Here is a 19,223-nt window from a genome sequence, read left to right on the forward strand (position 1 = left end):
CGGCAAGCAGAGATTCCCTCAACACACCTTGGCTAGGGGCTGCAAGTCATGCCAGCAAGCCAGTGTCCAGAGCTCCAGGCCCCTCGGATGGATGGATAGCTTTCCAGCCAATTTCTACAAAACACTTTGTAATCTGTCTATGTCCTGCTCTCTTGAACAAAAAGAGAACTGCATCTTATGACATGAGAACTGCTTTAATCAAATATTGAAGAAAAACAAAGATGGTTGCCCTCTGGAGACTTCCACCCAGTTCCCTAATGAACAAAAATTGCAAAATAATCACAAAATGTTTAGCAACACAACTGAACTGGACCATCAATTACACATGCAAATCAGGTTAGCTGCTGATAATATGAGAAAAAATTGCTCGCTGAGGTGTCAGACATTCCCTCTATACTCTTACATCTCCTTTCATAGGGTAGTATGGCCTTATCTAATGGCTAGCCTAAAAAAAATCAGATTGGGATCTAGATTTCTGAACTGGGTGTGTGTGTTATGCTCTGCCCTTGCATCACCCTCAACTACCAAAGTCATAAATATTCGCCTACAAAAAGGGACACAACAGGGCCGTCTCCTCTCAGCCCTTCTTTTTAATCTGCCTTTTGCTCCAGAGGTAGTGCATATATGTCAGCACTCAACTGTTTGAAGTATGACTATAAACAATGATAAATCGAGAATCAGTTGATATGCCAATGACATTTTTGCACTGTCTATTCTGGACTCCATGGAGCAACTCTCCTTCAGTCACGACCTCCCCATAACCACCTCAGCAGTTCTGGGGAGTGCAGCAGAGACAGTCTTTGGATGCGATATTTGACCAAATTGGAGGCTAAAAGATTCATCTTAAAATAAATTTGATCTTATCCGATAGTGTAGACATACACTGTGACTTTCACAGTAATGGTTGAGAAACTGAGAAAAGGGACCTTTGGATTGGGTGCTTTGATTGTGCTCATATGTTTTCAACTCATGCCTGTGGTTAAGTTTTCTTTTATACAGACAGACTCAGTGCTTGTGAGGGGGAAGTAGTGCCTCCCACAGGTGCCCAGAGATGGTGTGTGACTTTCCAATCTTACTGGGTTGGGATTCAAGCCAGTTCTGGGTTGTATTGTCAAAAGGAACCCACCTAGACATTGAGCCAGCCCTTGCTGCAGTGGACTTCACTGGTTTAATCAATAGAACTTCCAATCTCTGACCACAAACACTCCCTGTCCCAGATTTGCATGGCACTGTGCCAGAGTGGACAAAGGGGCATGACTATAGGTCTGGAAGCATTATAAATAAATGTGCAGCATTCTAATCTGCCCTCCTGTAACTCCTGCCCTCTAGTCTGTGTAACTCCTGTATGTTTGTTTAGGTACCATTGGAGTTGCAAATCTATTGCATATCTCATCTGCAACATACAACTCACCTTAGGACTCCTTTAAAGGTCTCTTCCACCTACGAACACTATAATTCTTAAGGACCTTGCAAGAAAGTCATAAAACCAGGAAACTTTTTATGGTGAATAAAATGATCCAAACTTTGTTTTAATACACCAGGAATAAATAAAATACATGAAATAAAATCCCCAGCAACCTCGTGTCAAGTCAGAACTGCTCAGGGACTCAATAATCCAGAGTCTGGCTCATAGATGGACCACGTTCCAAATGTTGTATGTAAAAGCTGGATTGAGCTTTTCAACCGGGGCTGGGCTGGGATTCACTACCTGCCTAAAGCCTGCGTACCAATGCCTGGCAGGAAGAGCTCTACGTGACTCTCCGACGAAGGGGCGTTTTCCTCCGTAGCGGGCACCAGACAGTGCGCGCCCGCAAACCGCTGGTCAGGGTCATCCCCGTGTCACACCCGCTGGACACTACGATCAATTCCCTAACAGTTAAGGGGCCGGTGCCCGGCGGGGGACGCTCCAGACGTAGCGCCGGGAGCGGAAATAAGCGCTTAAATCGTAACCTCAGAGCGACGTAAGATGTAAACAAACCCAAAGGCCGAGGCGCCGCCCCGGGGAACCGCAAAGGGAAAGCGAAAGGAGACGAACGGGCTGTCCCCGCCCTGGACCCCGCCCGCGCAGCGGCTCGCAGCGAGCGGAACCCGGCGGAGCGACACGGCGGGGCCGGGCGGGAGGCGGCCGGGAACGGAGGTAAGTGGAAGCGCCGCAGGCTGTGGGGGCTGCGGCAAACACCCTCCGGGCCCGTCGGCCCTGTGACACCCACCGCTTCCCGCCAGCGCCCTCCTCCCACCCGCCTGCCGCGGCCGCACCCCCACCCCCACCCCGGGGGGCTCCCGGAGGCACAACCTGGCCGCTCGGGCGGCGCTCCGGCCCTGCACACCCCCAGCGCGGGCCCGATCCCGCCAGCACACGCGTGACACCGCCTGGCTGGGCCGGGCCCACGTGCGTCTGTCCCGCCGGCTGTGGGCGGGGCTCTGCTTCCCTTCCCGCTCCCGCCTCCACACGCGCAGCGGCTGGGCCCAGGCCTCGCCCCCGCGGGCTCCGCACCCAGCACCAGCGGTGCCAACAGCAACAGCCACTGGGGGGCGGCGTTGGGCCTGGGCTCAGCACTGGGGGGCGGCCAGGGGGCGACCCCCTGGTGCTCAGTGCGCGGCGCCCCGGGGTTTGCACTGCGAAAAACTGCTCTATTCATTTGCTCCCGGGGGCAGGTGCTGACCTGAAACTTGTCTGAGCTCATCCGCCGCTAGAGCGGACAGCGAATTGTAGCCAGTAGCCCTGTGACTGGTATGGGAAGTTCTGCTTGTTTCCTGCCCTGCCCTGCCCTGATTTGCTAACACTTGGCCATGGCAAAAGGCAGCCGCCATTGGTGGAGTGAATGAATACGGCCCCCCCGACTTACAAACCTGCGAGGGGGCTGGGGGCTTAAGCCTAGGGTGGGTTAGGGCAGCAGGGGGGTGGGAGGGTGCAACTGAGCTGGGGCTTGCAGGGGCTTGGACCTGGGCAGCAGAGGGTTGGAGTGGGGGTTGAGCCCAGCCAGCGGGTTGGAGTCGGGACTGTGGGGGTGATGGGTAGAGGAGCTGGAGCTGGAACCGCGTACACCAGGGGTTGGGAGCCCCAGGCGCACGTTGAAGCCAGAGCCCCACATGCTGGCGAATGTGAGCTAGGGCTGTGGGGAATTGGGGAGGCTGAACGGGGTTGCAACCAACCGGGCTCGGGTTCCCCAGAAACGAGGCTGCACCCAGAAGGCGAGTGCTATATTTGGTTTATTGAAAGCGTGACACCCACGACGGGAGCCCCGGAAATTCTGCAGTCACCAGTGGGGGAAAACCCGACGCATCGGAACTTCGCTCGGGGGAGAGGCTCTATAATGGGCCTCCTAACACTAACTAATAAAGCTTGAACTCATTTACATAAAATTGCTGAAAATTTTTTATGCACTCTTATCTTGTGTGGCCTCCTGCCAGCATAGCCTTGAAGTTTTGGCAATCGTACTTTGTTTTGCAGTTGTTTGCCTTGACAGGATTACTTGTTTTGCAGCTTTCCACCTTGCATAGACTGGTCTGTTTAGAATTCTTCTGGGGGTTCACAGAGGGGTGGACTGCACTCTGACCGTCACAATGTCTTCTCACCCTACAGGGGTGAACTGGGGCAGAGGGGCTAGCCTCATGCGTCTGCACCAGCTTCATGCGGGGGGTTGAGACAGGCAGGGGAGAGGTTGAAGGGGGGTGCACCAGGGTGGGGTGCTTGAGCAGGGGAACAGGTTGGAGCCCTGCGCTTGCTGAGCCAGCTGTACCAAGTGGGGTGATCTGGGGTGACACGGGAGTTGGGTGCAAGTCTGTGAGGGTTGGAGCCGGGTAAGGGGGTGGAGGCCCGGGAGTGGGGGAGGGGTTGGGGTTGGAGTGGAGCCCCAGGCATGGGGCTCGAGCCCTACACTGTGGGAGGTGAGCTGGGGTGCATGGGGGGGTGAGCTGGAGGTTGGCCATAAATAGGAATGGTCATAAGTCAACGTGTTTGTAAGTCAGGGACCACCTGTACACAGTATGCCCATCCTGCGATGGACCTTGGCAGGAGACAAGACAGATTAGAAGTCACATGATCCAACAGAATAAACTCGTGCTTGAAAAATAAGAAAAAAGTTAGAATTAAACATTAGAAATCACAGTAAAAAACATAGCAAGTACAATACTAAAATACAGATGCCACTGCTAAATCTACTAGCAAGTATGTACATTTTCAGTGAATATTTGTTCTTAAAATAGAAGTTAAATATTAACATGTACAATAACAAAGATAAATGATGAAATGTTAAGAGTAATTTAAGGAATCCTAGCAGCAGATAAGAAACAGATGCTGACTTTATACAATCAGGTACACTCCTAAGGGATTTTTTGTTTCTGATTGGGATATACATAAACTATTTCACTGAATCAAGTCTCCTGCAGCCCCTTAATACATTTCATTCAGAACAGAGCTGTGGGGTCTAGGCACTGGCATGCCTGTGCCTTTCAGAAATCAGCCATGGCAAGCCCATGCTGAGAGGGACAATAAAAAAGCTCTCTCAACACACCCTATTTTTGCACACACTGGTGTCTCCGCCCAGTAGGGTAACTGTTACCTCTGCCAGTGCCTCACCTCTGGGCTTCAGTCCCATCCCCTCCCATCCCTGATTTTTGCCCTTCAGCCCCAATCATAGCCTTGTCTCCAGTTGCTGGTTGACCCCCAAACCCCCAGCAAGTCAATTTCTGCCTCTTGCTCAGAACCTGGCCACCCTCCTCCTGTGATTTGCCCCTTTTGAACTCCTGTAAAAAGCAGTCTGCAGACTCTGATGACAAGTAAGGGCAGGATGAAGGGTAGTGGCTTTAGCAAATGTTATTGAACAAACTCAGTTTGTGTGACCATGCTTCCTAATACACCCTATTTAGTAAACTAACACAGCAGTTTTTCACAGGATGGCCAATCTAGTCAAATGCATCAGCAAAATGGACCTGTGATAATAGGATATTTTAAAACAAAACCAAAAGAAAAACAACAATAAAGAAACCCTTCCACCTTCTTTAAGGCACAGCCCGTGGAGGAAGTTTTAATAAACTTTATGCCCCCAGACTTGAAAATTCTAGTCTAAACAATTAATAACAACTCTAATGCTGCGGAAAACAATAGGGAGAATTTTCTATTCCTGACACAGGACATAGAGAATTAGCTGGTGCAATTCTGTTGAGAAGCTGATTGTGCAATTCTGCAATTCAAAAGATGATCCTAGAAGTCTGTGCTCATGCATTTGATAAGTTTGCAAGGTGTGAATTGTGAGTGCTTTGTTCCAGGTGGGCTTCCAGGGCTGTTTAGATTGGAGGCAAGGCTTGGAGCAGGGCTGAACCAGCCCAGCAGCCTTATAAGAAGGCAGTCACAGTGAACACTGTGAGCAGTGAAGAAGAGCAGCTAACAGGGAGTTTACCTTGGAGGTGAGCCCTATGCCTGTTCTCCGTGTCTTACAGGTTTGTTTCCCTTGTGCCCTTCAAGGCAGCACTAGAAACATTTTGGGGAATTCCCTGAAAAAGGGGAATAATGGATGGTGATATGGCTACTGAGAAATCTGCTGTTGTGACCTGCACTGCATGTGCTATGTTTGTCTTTCTCCCGGATGATAGGAAGAATTTTGTATGTCCCAAGTGCAAGCTGGTTGCCATTTTGGAAGAGAAGGTTAGAGGACTTGAAGTGCGCATATGAACCCTTAGGTCCACCAGAGAAGGTGAAGGCTTTCTGGATAGAAGTCACCATTTAGTACTTCAGGGACAGCAGGCTGTTCAAAATAAGGAAGAGAACTGGAAGCATGTTACATCTAGGAGAAGAAAACCAGTTCAGGTCTCTCCAACTCCAGTGGAGATAAACAACCGCTTTCAGCCTCTTTGCACAGATGATATGGTGGAGATAGCTGGGGCAGATACCTCACAGGGAATGGATCAGAAGACGATCCCACGGATTGTAAGGCATGGGATGTGCAGTCCTAGGAATGGGGGTTCTGTGACCACCGCCCCTAAGAGAAGACAGGTGATGGTAGTCAGGACTCCCTCCTAAGAGGGATGGAGTCATCCATCTGATGTCTGGATCTAGAATCCCAGCAAGTTTGCTGCTTGCTGGGAGCTAGAATCTGGGATGTTCCAGAATCTCTTCCAAAAATCATCAGACCTGCAGATTATTACCCCTTCCTACTTCTCCATGTAGGAACTAATGATACAGCCAAGAGTGGCCTTGATGAGATCACTGTGGATTATGTAACCCTAGGAAGAAAGATCAAGGAATATGGCGCACAAGTGGTGTTCTCATCCATCCTCCCTGTGGAAGGAAGAGGACTGGGTGGGGATCGTCGAATCACAGAGGTAAATGCGTGGTTGCATAGGTGGTGTAGCAGAAAAGGATTTGGTTTCTTTGATCCTGGGTTTGTGTTTCAGGAACAAGGATTGCTGGGAAGATATGGGATCCACTTAACAAAGAAAGGAAAGAGCATCTTTGCGGGCAGGCTTGCAAACCTAGTGAGGAGAGCTTTAAACTAGGTTTGTTGTGGGATGGTGACACAAGTCCTGAGGTAAGATTGTGAAGGAGTAGGGTACAACAAAGTAGGATTCCTAGGTGAAAAGGAGAAAGTGGGCCAATCAGCCACTTCTCTAAGGTACATGTACACAAATGCAAGAAGTCTGGGAAGCAAACAGGAAGAATTAGAGGCCCTGGCACAGTCTAAGAAGTATGGAGTGGTTGAAATAATGGAGACTTGGTGGAGTGACTCACATAACTGGAGCACGGTCATGGAAGACTATAAACTGTTTCAGAAGAACAGCCAGGGGAGAAAAGGAGAAAGTGTTGTGCTCTATGTGAGGGAGCATTATGACTGCTCAGAGCTCCAGTGTAAGGAAGGAGAAAAGCCAGTTGAATGTCTTTGGGTTAAGCTCAGAGGCAAAAGCAATAGAGGTGATGTTGTAGTTGGTGTCTGCTGTAGACCACCAGATCATGGAGATGAGGAAGATGAGGATTTCTTGAGACAGCTAAGGGAAGTGTCCAAATCATAGGCCCTGGTTCTCATGGGAGACTTTAATTATCCAGACATTTGTTCGGAGACCAATACAGCAGCACACAGACAATCCAGGAAGATTTTGGAGAGTGTTGGGGATGACTTCCTGGTACAAGTGCTGATGGAACCATCCAGGGGCTGTGCACAACTTGGCTGGCTGTTCACAAATAGGGAAGAACTAGTAGGAAAAATAGGAGTGGGTGGCAATCTGGGCTGCAGTGATCATGAGATGGTAGATTTCAGGATCCGTACAAAAGGAAGAAAGGTGAGCAGTAATATACAGACACTTGATTTCAAAAGAGCAGACTTTCTCTCCCTGAGAGAACTGATGGGCAGGATCCCCTGGGAAATGAAGATGAAGGGCAAAAGATTCAGGAGAACTGGCAATCTTTTAAAGAAGTCTTGCTGAAGGCACAGGAACAAAGAATCCTGCTGCATAATAAGAAATGCAAATATGGTAGGCAACCAGCTTGGCTTAACAGGGAAATCCTTGGTGAACTTAAACTCAAAAAGGAGGCATATGAGAAGTGGAAACTTGAACTGATGACTAAGGAGGAGTATAAATATATGGCTGGAAAATGCTGGGCAGTAATCAGGACAGCAAAGGCACAATTGGAACTGCAGGTGGCAAGCGATGTGAAGGGTAAGAAGAAGGGTTTCTACAGGCATGTTAATAATAAGAGGGTTATCAGGGAAGATGTGGGGCCATTACTGGATGACAGAGGTAACATAGTGACAGATGATGTAAGAACAGCTGAAGTATTCAATGCTTTTTTTGCCTCAGTCTTCAGGGACAAGAACAGCTCCCACAATATGGTGCTAGATAATACAATATGGGATGGTGGAGGGCAGCCCTCGGTGGGGAAGGATTGAGTTAAGAGCTACTTAGAAGAACTAGATGTACACCGATCTATGGGTCTAGATTTAATGCACCCAAAGGTACTGAGGAAATTGGCAGATGTCATTGCTGAGCATTTGGCCACTGTCTTTGAAGATTCTTAGAGATTGGGAAAGATTCTGGATGATTGGAAAAAGCAAATGTAGTGCCTATCTTTAAAAAAAAGAAAGGAGGACAATGCAGAGAACTATAGACTGAACAGCCTTACCTCAGTACCTGGGAAAATAATGGAAGGGATCCTCAGGGAATCCATTTAGGAGCATTTGGAAGAGGGGGAAGTGATCAAAAGTAGTCACATGGATTCACCAAGGGCAAGTCCTGCCTAAGCAATCTGATTAGCTTCTATGATGAGGTAACAGGCTCTGTGGGCATGGGAAAGTCAGTGGATGTGATATACCTTCACTTCAGCAAAGCTTTTGATATAGTCTCCCACAATATTCTTGCCCATAAGTTAAGGAAGTATGGTCTGGATACGTGGACTATAATATGGATAGAAAACTGGCTTGACGGTCAGGCCCAACGGGTAGTGGTCAATGGCTGAATATCTGGATGGCGGTCAGTTTCAAGTGGAGTGCCCCAAGGCTCAGTTCTGGGGCTGGTGTTGTTCAACATCTTTATCAATGATCTGGATGAAGGACTGGATTGCACCCTCAGTGAGATGCGGATGACACCAAGCTAGAGGGAGAGATAGATACACTGGAAGGTAGAGATGGGCTCCAGAGTGACCTGGATAAATTGGAGGATTGGGCCAAAAGAAATCTGATGTGGTTCAACAAGGAGAAGAGTCCTGCACTTGGGACAGAAGAATCCCAAGCATTGTTATAGGCTGGGGATCGACTGGCTAAACAGCAGTACAGCGGAAAGGGACCTAAGGATTATCATGGATGAAAGGCTGGATATGAGTAAACTGTGTGTTTTTGTAGCCAAGAAGGCCCATGGAATATTGGAGTGCATTAGGAGGAGCATTTCGAGCAGATCTAGAAAAGTTGTTGTTCCCCTCTATTTGGCACTGGTGAGGTCACATCTGCAGTATTGTGTCCAGTTTTGGCCCCCCAGTATAGAAAGGATGTGGATGTGCTGGAGCAGGGTCAGCAGAGGCAATAAAAGTGATTAAGGGGCTGGAGTACACGACCTATAAGGAGAGGCTGAGAGATTTGGGCTTATTTAGTTCACAGAAGAGAAGACTGAGGGGTGATTTAATAGCAGCCTTCAACTTCCTGAAGGGGTGGTCAAAAGAGGATGGAGAGAAACTGTTCTCAGTCATGACACAGCAGAACAAGGAGCATGGTCTGAAGTTACAGAAGGAGAGGAGTAGGTTGGATATTAGGAAAAACTACTTCCCCAGGAGGGTGATGAAGCACTGGAACGTGTTGCCTAGAGAGGCGGTGGAATCTCTGTCCCTAGAGTTTTTTAAATCCCGGCTTGACATGGTTATGGCTGGGATGACTTAGTTGGGGTTGATCCTGCTTGAAGCTGGGGGCTGGACTGTATGACCTCTTGAGGTCCCTTCCAGCTCTGTGATTCTATAAATTCTTCCATTTACGAGAATAATGTTTTGTAGAATTATCTTCTCCAACTGGGAAGCAAAACAGCATTGATGAGATGCCTTCTGAGAACTTTTCCATTTGGTCTATCCCAGGGGTCTGCAACCAAAATAGTGAGAAGAGTCATTTTTTTTCAAATTCTGTTACAAAATCAGTACTTCAAGAGCTGCAGTGCATATGAATATGAGACAGTCCTTCATAACTAATGTCAAATTGTGCTTTCTGTCACCCTTAGTTTAAGAACAGTGCACACACAATGATTTGAACTGGTTAGAAAGTTGTTACCCCATCTCCAGGCTTTATCCGCCTCAGCCCCCAAACCACCCCAAACCACCCCCAGGATTAATCCCAATCAGCTCCAAACCCACAGCTCCATCCCCAGGATTTATCTGCCTGCCAGCTTCTTCTCAGTGTAGTGCCTGCAGCGCAGGCTCGGCTGCCCGTCCCCCCAGCTCTCCTTTCCCTGCCTGCAGTGTACAGGCAGCTCCCTGCCCTGCTGGCTTCCTTCTCCCGGGCCCCTTGACACCGCTCACTCCATTTGTGGCTCTGAAGGCTGCCACCGCTTAAAGAGAAAGAAACTAAAGCCCGTTTTAATGGCAGGCATTGGTTCAGCAGCAGCAGCCTCCAGAGCCACAAGAGGAGTCAGCGTTGGCAGCGCTCAGAGCTACAAGTGGCTCCTTGAAGAGCTGCTTGTGGCTCTGGAGCTGCAGGTTGCTGACCCCTGGTCTATCCAGAACACTTCATCTACTTCTGGGAGAATGCTTTATCTATTTCTCCGGAATCAAAAAACTCAGTTCAAATCTGGACTTGTCAGTTAGACTTCTTTACTTGCATTTCAGAAAGCTGCACAGGAGATGGTCAGGTCAGGTGTAGCGAGGTAGGTTAGCAATGCATCAAACTTCACAGTGCCTAGTTTTATATCAGATTGTAAAACAGACCAACACATATGCATTGCATTCTATAGTGTATCACAGGCTTTGTGCTTGGCTTGCTAATTGTGTTAGCCAGACCCCATATAGATCTTGAGTAGGGGATATGAGTTTGTCACAGTAAAATTAAGCCAAATTCACAGAACATTCACAGTAAATATACAAAATAAGATTATAGTCATGTAGGGCTGTCCGCTCTAATCACACAAAACCAAACATCCTTGTCCCAGCACCACGCTGCCCCTTCCCTAAGGTGCTCTCCCCACATAGCCCCTTCTTCGAGCCTCTGCTCCTGCTCGTTCCACTCTAATTCCATCTCTCTGTCCCCAGACTTGACCCTCATTTCCTTTCACCTGGATGGGAAGGGGGCTAGGGTGCATTGGGGGGGTTAACAGAGGGAACTCAGAGATGGAAAAGGGGTGCATTGGCATTAATAGTTCTGCAAAAAAGGGAACAGGGAGTGTCCCTCTCACTCTTGTTCTTCTCATTATTATTTTTTTATGCCTGGTTGAGACCTTGAAAGTCAGTTATAAGCCTTGAATAATTTTATTTACGTCAGTTCTAAAATGTTGGGAAATAGTGAAGACAGTATCAAATGCAAGACTGCCATGAATCTAGTGAGCTTCAGTAAATGGGGAGATCTCATATCTCCACGTACCAATATAGCCATTTACAGCAAGTCTTCTCTTTCTTTCTTTTTTTCTTTGCAGGTGGGTTACTGCCCTGTGTAAGAGCACCCATTCAGTACTCTTGAAATAGAACAAAGTTTGAGTGAGAAGCTTCAGACATCTCCCAGATATTCTGAAATACAGAAGAAAAAAAATGAGTCTTCCAAATGATGGTGCAACACCCAGAGGTGTATATGACTGGAACTATGTTCTATGGGAAGTTCGTTTGAAGTTACTAGCAGTTGGTTTTTTCGGCTACCTAGGTGTATTTTTTCTAGCTCACTGCCTCTCCTCATGGATCTGTGCCAGTTATCACACTTTGTCAGCAAAGCAGAAGGTCTTCTGGAATATGGATATCACACGTGGCCTGTTTGCAGTTCAGAGTTGCGGAGCTGGATTGTGGGCCTTGCTTGTAGATCCAGTTTTTCAAGCTGACCAAGTGTTTTCACAGCAAAAGTGGAGCTGGTTTCATTGCCTAATAGCTGCTGGCTACTTCTTGCTCGAAAATGTAGTTACTTATTTGTCTAAGATTCTTTTTGGGGTATTCAATGTTTCTGAAGCAATTCATCACTTATTTGCCTTTGGTGGGCTTCTGGGTTTGATGACTAACATAAAATCAGGTCATTATCTACCCCTGATGGGCCTGCTGCTTGAGATGAACAATCCTTCATACACCATATCCTGTATACTTTCAAGGGTAAGAATTTACTATATTAATTATTTGTGAGAGAAGTTTCTATCAAAATACTCAGGTTGTCTCCTTCTCAACACAAACCATCAAAGAAGTATTGGCCTTTTAATTGGCAGATTAGTTCTGGGATCAAAACTGAATTTTTTCGTCCAAACGTAAAGTGATTTGGCCATTGGAATCCTTAATTGTAAGACCTTAAGAGTAAGTAAGTATTGTCCAAAAATCTTAACATTTGTTATCTGTTTTTTGTAACAAAGCAACAAAAGTAATTTTAAGAATTTTTTATAGACTCACTAGTTGGGATTGAGTTCACAGGACCAAAGACTAGGTGTCTTAATTCTTATTTTTAAAAGACTTTTTCAAAGACTAAAAATAGTAACATGAGAATGGCTGATCAGTGCTGACAAGCTTAACACAGATCATTGTATTTCTGTTGGAGATTAAATGGTGTCCATGTGTGCTCACACAGCCGAGTGCTTATGTATATTCTGTGGATGCAGAGAGGTGGAATAAACTTGATGTGATCTGCCGTGCTGGTAGGGAACGATGAAATCAGCCCTGCTTCCCAAACCAGAATAGGTTTTCAAACAATATGTCTTACTGGTTTAAACTTAAATCCTAAATTATCCCATCTCTTTAGAATAACGGCCACAAGCTCTGGCAGGATCACCTCAGCTCTGTAGATACTAGTGTTGTTAGAGGGTCCTGGTCTCCTTGGATGATGATGGCCAAAACTTCCCAGCCCATGCCGTTCTGACATGTGCTTTGTTTTGAATATCTTCCTCCATCCAATAGGTGGTTGAATCTGAGTGATACACATGCTTTGCAGTGGGGTTTAGAATTTTAGAATGCTCTGCAACCAAAATAGCAAGAATCATAGAACACTAGGACTGGAAGGGACCTCGAGAGGCCATCGAGTCTAGCCCCCTGCCCCAATGGCAGCACCAAGTACTATCTATCTAACCTGTTCTTAAATATCTCCAGCGATTGGAGATTCCACAACCTCCCTTGGCAATTTATTCCACTGTTTGACCGCCCTGACAGTTAGGAACTTTTTTCCTATTGTCCAACCTACACCTCCCTTGCTGCAGTTTAAGCCCATTGCCTCTTATTCTATCCTCAGAGGCCAAGAAGAACAAGTTTTCTCCTTCCTCCTTATGACTCCCTTTTAGATACCTGAAAACCGCTATCATGTTTCCCCTCAATCATCTCTTTTCCAAACCAAACAAGCTCAATTCTTTCAACCTTTTTTCATAGGTCACATTCTCTAGACCTTTAATCATTCTTGTTGCTCTTTTCTGGACCTTCTCTAGTTTCTTCACATCTTTTTTGAAGTGCGGTGCCCAGAACTGGACACAATACTCCAGCTGAGGCCTAACCAGCGCAGAGTAGAGCGGAAGAATGACTTCTTGTGTCTTGTTCACAACACACCTGTTAATGCATCCCAGAATCATGTTTGCTTTTTTTGCAACAGCATCACCCTGTTGACTCATATTTAGCTTGTGGTCCACTGTAATCCCTAGATCCCTTTCTGCTGTAGTCATTCCTAGACAGTCTCTCCCCATTCTGTCTGTGTGAAGCTGATTGTTCCTTCCTAAGTGGAGCACTTTGCATTTGTCCTTATTAAACTCCATCCTGTTTACCTCAAACCATTTCTCCAATTTATCCAGATCATTTTGAATTATGACCCTATCCTCCAAAGTAGTTGCAACCCCTCCCAACTTGGTATCATCTGCAAACTTAATAAGTGTACTTTCTATGCCAATATCTAAATCATTGATGAAGATATTGAACAGAACTGGTCCTAACACAGACCCCTGTGGAACCCACTTTTTACATTTTTCCAGCAGGATTGAGAACCATTAAGAACTACTCTCCGGGTACGGTTATCCAGCCAGTTATGCACCCACCTTATACAGCCATTTTTTTCAAATTCAGTTACACAATCAATACCTCAAGAACAGTAATGCACATGAATAGGAGACAGGCCTTCATAAGTAATGTCAAACTGTACTGTTTGTCACCCCTAGTTCAAGAACAGTGCACACACAATGATTTGTACCAGTTAGAAAATTATCCCCATCTCCAGGCTCTACCTATCTCAGCCTCCAAATCTGCCCCTATCCCCAAGCTTTACCCCCTTTCCCACAAACTGCCCCCATCCCCAGGCTTAACTCCCATCACCCCCAGACCAGCGCCACCCACCCCCAGGCTTAATGCCCATCACCCCCAAATCACTCCCCCACCATCCCCAGGATTTACCTGCCTGAGACAACTGCCAGTCTCACTGCTCCCCATTGCTGCCTGGGCATTTGTTTTAAGGGCGGTTCAAAGGGAAGTGACTGATTTCAGCTGAAGGAATTTGAAAGCCCCAGGTGGGTCAACACCACAAGGCAGGAGGGAGTCACTGTGCCGGCTGCACACCCTGGGCTAAATACAACCACAGTAAGCTGCGCAGTCCAGCCCCGCTTTCACTTGTTCGAGCAGCCATTCGTATTGGACAGTAGCTCCCACATGACTGGGAGGCAGAGCCCTCTCGCCCTTCCTCTGCTCGCCAGTAGCTGCCCGGCCTCCTCCTCCTCCTCCTCCTCTCCAGGGTGGCTCTGTCAGGGCAACATCAACCATCCCTCCCCCTAGGTCTCTTTTCCAGCATTCAGGATGTGGGCGACTCCCTGCCCTGCCGCTTTCCTTTTTCGGGGCTCCCTGCTGCCACTGACACACTTGCGTCTCTGGAGGCTGCCGCTGCTTAAGCAAAAAACCCTAAAAGCTGTTTTAATGGTGGGCTTTGTTTAAGCAGCGTCGGTCTCCAGAGCTGAAAGAGGAGTCAGCCGCGGCTGCGCTCGGAGCTGCAAGTGGCTAATTAAAAGGCAACATGCAGCTTTGGAGCTGCAGGTTGCCAACCCCCGTGCTAGACAAAAGGTGCTAGCATTCTAGAGAAAAATGACTTGAGAGAATGTCTGTGTGGCAGTTTACGCTTAATACAACAGGAAAGCTAAGTATGAATCTTACTTATCGAAAACACTGGCTACCTTATCTTGAAGCTGCAAACTCATTTCTCTCTCTTTGTTGTTGTCTCATTCAGATGGGATATGATAACACCCTTTTATGGAAGGTGAACCAATGGGTATGTATCCATATGCTTCACTGTCGAATGGTCCTTATTTATCACATGTGGTGGGTATATATTTCCAACTGGAACAATGTGGTGGAAAATCTGGGACTTGTGTATTTTATTGTCTTTTTCATGGGCTTAAGTACACTTACATTAATACTTAATCCATACTGGATATACAAATCGACTCACCGGCTCTTCAGTCCAGTTGACGGGAAACTTCCAAATACATCAGTGAAAAATGTGTCCTGTGAAAAATTAAATAGTGAAACAGTCGAAAAGAAGAGGATATAGTTCTGCAACAGCTATTGGGGTTAATGTAATATGTGGACAGAAGAACAAAGTGCATATTTACTACCAAGACCATGAAAATAATGTGTGTATTAGAAATCTATGAATATATTGAATTAGTTGTATTTTGCTATCAGTTTCCTATACTTATTTATCAAAAATTTTAAAATTGTGGCTGTCTGTATTTAAAATACATGCACACAAAATATGTGTCTCAGTCAGGATTCATGGCATTAATTTTAGTCTGGGAGCATAATGTAATAAAATCCCATGCTGACAGAAGGGACAAATTAGTGGTAGAAATATAAGGGAGTTGTCATCTGATTTATAAAAATCTGCCAAATCATAATTTCAATGGTGTTACCATCTGTGAACGGCTGCTTCTCCTCTTTGCTACCTCCCAGCTCCTTCCAGTTAGTAGAAATTTTGACTATGGAACAAAATGGGTCAAGTTGGTTATTATCCAAAAGTCCCTTCTCCGAGGAAAACTATAGTACTAAACATGATGAACTGCAAACAATTACGTAGATTTATATTTGAGAAAATATTAAAATATAATTTAAAAGTTAATATTTAACACCTGGAAGCATTGCTGGCCTGGAAAAGACATTTATCTTTGGTAATCTTAATAAGCTTATTTTTGAGACAGAGGACTGAAAACATTTATTGGTTAAATTTACCATTAGTGACATTACTGTGGAGGGCTACAGTGATAGACATGTTATCACACTGATGCTCATCTACACCATACTAATATCTCTATTCAAGGCACCCTAGCTGGCAAGCTGTTTGCAGGTTGGTGAGCCTCTATTCTTTGTATATGAGCTTTTGGCTAGCTGAAGGGTTGATTTAGGAGCACGTTGTATTTCATTCATGACTGGTACAATCACTCCATCGTCTAATACTTATTCATTCCTGATAGAAGAGATTAAGTTTTAGATGCACTCAGTCATCGTGGAGCCATTCCATTGCTTGATAATTTGCCCTCTTGATGGCAGACATAAATGCATCACTTCTGAATGACATTGTGCTATTTTTAAAACCATCCACCAAGTAGCCGTGCAAGTGCCATAATGTTGGCCTTCAAATGGTAATCTTGGCGTTTGAACTCCTAAGGCGTTTATAACCTAACCAGTGATTGGCTCAGCCATTCTGAGCAACCTTGGAGCAAAGAGAGAATGTTCTGGGACTGCATGAAATGCTTTGCTGTAAAATAATTTGGCCTTTCCTACCTCCTTCTAGTAGTTTCATTCTGAAAAGTAGAAACCGGCAGTGTGGCTGTTGAACAGGTTTATAAAGACTCAGCTCTAGTGACACAACACATTTTGATTCAGTTCTGAAGATGTACTTGTCAGTGTTTTCCTGCTGCATGTGGAGTATTAATTGAATTATCAGTGAAGTAGCATGTTTGTGACTAGCAGGATGCATAAATGGGTCGTTTTCTCTATCATCTTGTGTAGTGCAGTTTTAAAGCCTGATCCTGTGTGATGTGGTATCTCGTGGGAGTCTGGACCACTTGAGAGTAATCCTCTGTCTCTTAAGTCAGTGAAGGAATACTTACAGAAGCTGGCAGTTTAACCAAATTGGAGAGGGCTGGCATTATCAGTAGTGTTGGAGGGAAAAAAAGGGTGTGAGGAGGGTAGATTCTCATAGGTTTAGGTAATTGGATAGGTATCTGAATGCAGCGGTCACTTTTATTCTTTTTTATTTAAAAAATACTAATAGGGGATGGTACAGATTTTGTAAAACTTATTTTATTGAATCTGTGTTGAATGTAATTATTTTTTAAAATCAATTAAAAGCATTTTTTTTTAGGAAAAAGGAAGGAAAGGAAATTCAACATACTCCTGAGCCAGTGTAAACTGCTTAGGGCAGAAGCCTTGTTACATTTTATACCTTCTAAGTACCCTGCACATCAGCAGTACTTAAATGAATAATATTGTTAACTTACCAGTGCTTGCTAGCAAAAAAACAGAAAGGGAAACTATGTATCTAATCTGAATGTTCACTGGGGAGGGGAAGGTGTTTTTCAGTCCTGTTAAAAATGTAGTTAAATGTTTTTAGTCACATGACTATCCCCTTGATTGTGTGCCTGGAGCACTCAGATATTATGGACATAGTATAGTAAGCTTTTACTTTATTTGAGGAGGAGCAGTGGGGAAGTAGGGAGGCTCAGAGCATGTGAAAGGGAGGTATAAAGGAAGTTCTCCTGATATGAATCCCCCTAAAAATATAATCCTTATCTGATCTGCCACTTTTAGACTGTTTGGTCAGGTTTATTGCTAATAGCAGATATACATAGCAGTCTCACTCAGATGCTACTGGTCTTCATCCCAAGGAATATTCTCATTAGGTTTCTTCAGCTCTGAAAGATGAGAGATTAATCCTGCCTAAATGTTTACTATGACTTTGTTGGCACAGGCTAGATGTAGCTCATAGGTTTCTCTAATAGACTCCATTAGCAGGGCCTCATCACACTCCCAAAGGAAAAGCTCCTCTTGACTTCAGTGGGATTTGGACATGTATGTTGCTGCCATCACTTGAAAAATTTTTGCCTAACTCCAAATATTGGCAGATGTCAGCTACACCATTCTCCTAATCGGTGTAGAAGACTCCATTTTGCCATCAAGAATGGGCTTCATTATTGTATCACTTATTATTATCCAGTACTTCATATTCTATCAAGCAGATTCAATCACTTCAGCCAGTTATCTGGCCATAATGCAGTAGAGAAATCCTATTTTAGGCTTTGTGTGCATTATAAAGAATAATATTGTAATAGATTAATTATTAAATATAATAATGTATTTTGTCATTATGAGTGTGTTTCATACCCTGTTTTGAATGAGAAACTGTTTGATAAAGATGTATCAGGCAGATTGCTTGCAACATTCTTCTGATGTCCAGACAGGAATAGACCCTTACGGTCACTATTCAGTTTTACAATCATCAAATAAGTAAAAGAATATTTTTCTTGAAATTGTTAACTAGATGTCCTTGTTCCAATGTGCATATTGCTTTTGCATAACAAAGAAATCAACCCTGTAGTGTGTGAATGAGGAATGTGAGTGTTGAGAGATAAGGATGAAGGTTATCACCAGACCAGATGTTCTAGGGAGGAACCAGAGGTGAAGGTGCAGAAGATTGCATCGAGATGGAAGAAGAGGGCAGATCAATGACTCTGAAAGAAGACAGGCACCTGTCAGTTGGGACAAGAGAGCCATTCCGGAAACCAGCATGATGAAACAGTAGATAAAACCACTGATCAAACTGATTGATTACGACGGGGAAATGAAAAAATCACTGATCCCAATGCTATACGAAGGGGTTGCTTTGCCACAGATTTTGTGTTTGTCTTGACACTGACTGGAGCCTCAGTCTGGATTGATATAACCTGGTTCCTTCCCTTGTACATAGCCTGCTTGGTCACCAGGCTAAGAGATGGAGTGGTAACTATTATCATCAACTAGCAGGACATTTGTGTATGCATGAGTATGTCTGTATACTAGCTGCTTTCCTATTGTATTTTTAATAAATGTGATGCATTGCCTTTTCCCCTTTAAAGATCCTGTGTGCTTTTTATAAGCATAACCCTAATTGCCTAAGTGCAGCATTCATATGCTGTGTTCAGATTGAGATTATTTTTGTTTGTAGGCAAAATTTAAAATTCATTTAACAAACAAAGCCCACCCTCATCTAGCACCAATACCATCAACTTCCTTGTCCTGTAGACTCCAACCCATTCTGTCAAGCCCTGCCCTAGATTGCCAACTCTGATCATGTTCTGTAACTTTTTCTTGTGCAGTTATTGAAGATTTTTATTTATTGTGGTCTCTTTTTTTATTATGCTTTGTTGTTGAGCTCAGAGAAACTCACACTTGATATGGTTTCAGAAGTCATTTTAAACTGTCTTTGAAAACACTGAAGCTGGGTCTACATGTGAGCACCCTTTTGAAAGGGCAAAAATCGATGTTCGGCAGTTGAAATAGCAGCTGTTGAAAGGGAGCAACCAGACGATATTAGCGGATCGACAGGTCGATCAGCTCTTTTGAAGTGCCACCACAGTCTTTCAAAAGGGAGCAT

At 45.1% G+C, this 19,223-nt stretch overlaps 1 protein-coding gene across 1 annotated transcript; it reads left to right on the plus strand.

Annotated features, from left to right (window-relative positions):
* The first annotated feature begins 1,998 nt into the window (after window positions 1–1,998).
* LOC142010554 (protein CLN8-like) lies at window positions 1,999–18,939 on the plus strand. The gene is made up of 3 exons (XM_074988918.1): window positions 1,999–2,137; window positions 11,089–11,743; window positions 14,820–18,939. The coding sequence occupies exons 2-3, from the start codon at window positions 11,201–11,203 to the stop codon at window positions 15,141–15,143; spliced, it is 867 nt and encodes a 288-aa protein (XP_074845019.1). The 5' UTR covers window positions 1,999–2,137; window positions 11,089–11,200; the 3' UTR covers window positions 15,144–18,939.
* Window positions 18,940–19,223: the final 284 nt, after the last annotated feature.

Source organism: Carettochelys insculpta, chromosome 3 (assembly GCF_033958435.1).
Source record: "Carettochelys insculpta isolate YL-2023 chromosome 3, ASM3395843v1, whole genome shotgun sequence".
NCBI classification, from domain to species: domain Eukaryota; kingdom Metazoa; phylum Chordata; order Testudines; family Carettochelyidae; genus Carettochelys; species Carettochelys insculpta.

Bases quoted from the DNA above. Each gene is read 5' to 3' on its own strand.
- LOC142010554 (XM_074988918.1), top strand. From the start codon at position 11,201: ATGAGTCTTCCAAATGATGGTGCAACACCCAGAGGTGTATATGACTGG. The intron at 11,744-14,819 runs GTAAGAATTTAC...TGTCTCATTCAG, and splicing joins TATCCTGTATACTTTCAAGG to ATGGGATATGATAACACCCT.